The sequence below is a fragment of the Fulmarus glacialis genome, unplaced genomic scaffold (assembly GCF_000690835.1).
Source record: "Fulmarus glacialis isolate BGI_N327 unplaced genomic scaffold, ASM69083v1 scaffold22742, whole genome shotgun sequence".
Classification (NCBI taxonomy): Eukaryota; Metazoa; Chordata; class Aves; order Procellariiformes; family Procellariidae; genus Fulmarus; species Fulmarus glacialis.
This window is the reverse complement of record NW_009196209.1, coordinates 4646-4886: the sequence shown is the minus strand read 5'-3', so window position 1 is coordinate 4886 and position 241 is coordinate 4646. Positions and strand designations below refer to the sequence as shown.

At 59.3% G+C, this 241-nt stretch overlaps 1 protein-coding gene across 1 annotated transcript in view; it reads right to left on the bottom strand.

The window, feature by feature from the left end:
- Nucleotides 1–241, bottom strand: part of LOC104072626 (indoleamine 2,3-dioxygenase 2-like) — a gene marked incomplete at its 3' end in the record, with an annotated part of 3817 nt that overhangs the window by 548 nt on the left and 3028 nt on the right. Inside the window, exon 5 of the mRNA XM_009572144.1 lies at nt 10–24. Within this exon, the coding sequence (XP_009570439.1) occupies nt 10–24 (15 nt within the window). The remainder of the gene's footprint in view (nt 1–9; nt 25–241) is intronic.

Here is a 241-nt window from a genome sequence, read left to right as displayed (position 1 = left end):
AATACTTACTCAATTTCCAGAGGCCTGAAGGCATTTCGGTTATTGCCAACAGATGCACAAGAAAAGGAGAGAGAAAGAGAGACATTATAAATCGTTCAGCCACGGACTGTGCTCTGTGGGAGACAAATGAGCTCGCTGCCCTGCGGGAAGCGCCGTCCCCCGGGGGGGATGCTCCCACAGACACCCGGTTCCCCACCGGGCGCCCACGGCTGCAGCGCTGGCAGCCCCAGAGAGCGCCGCC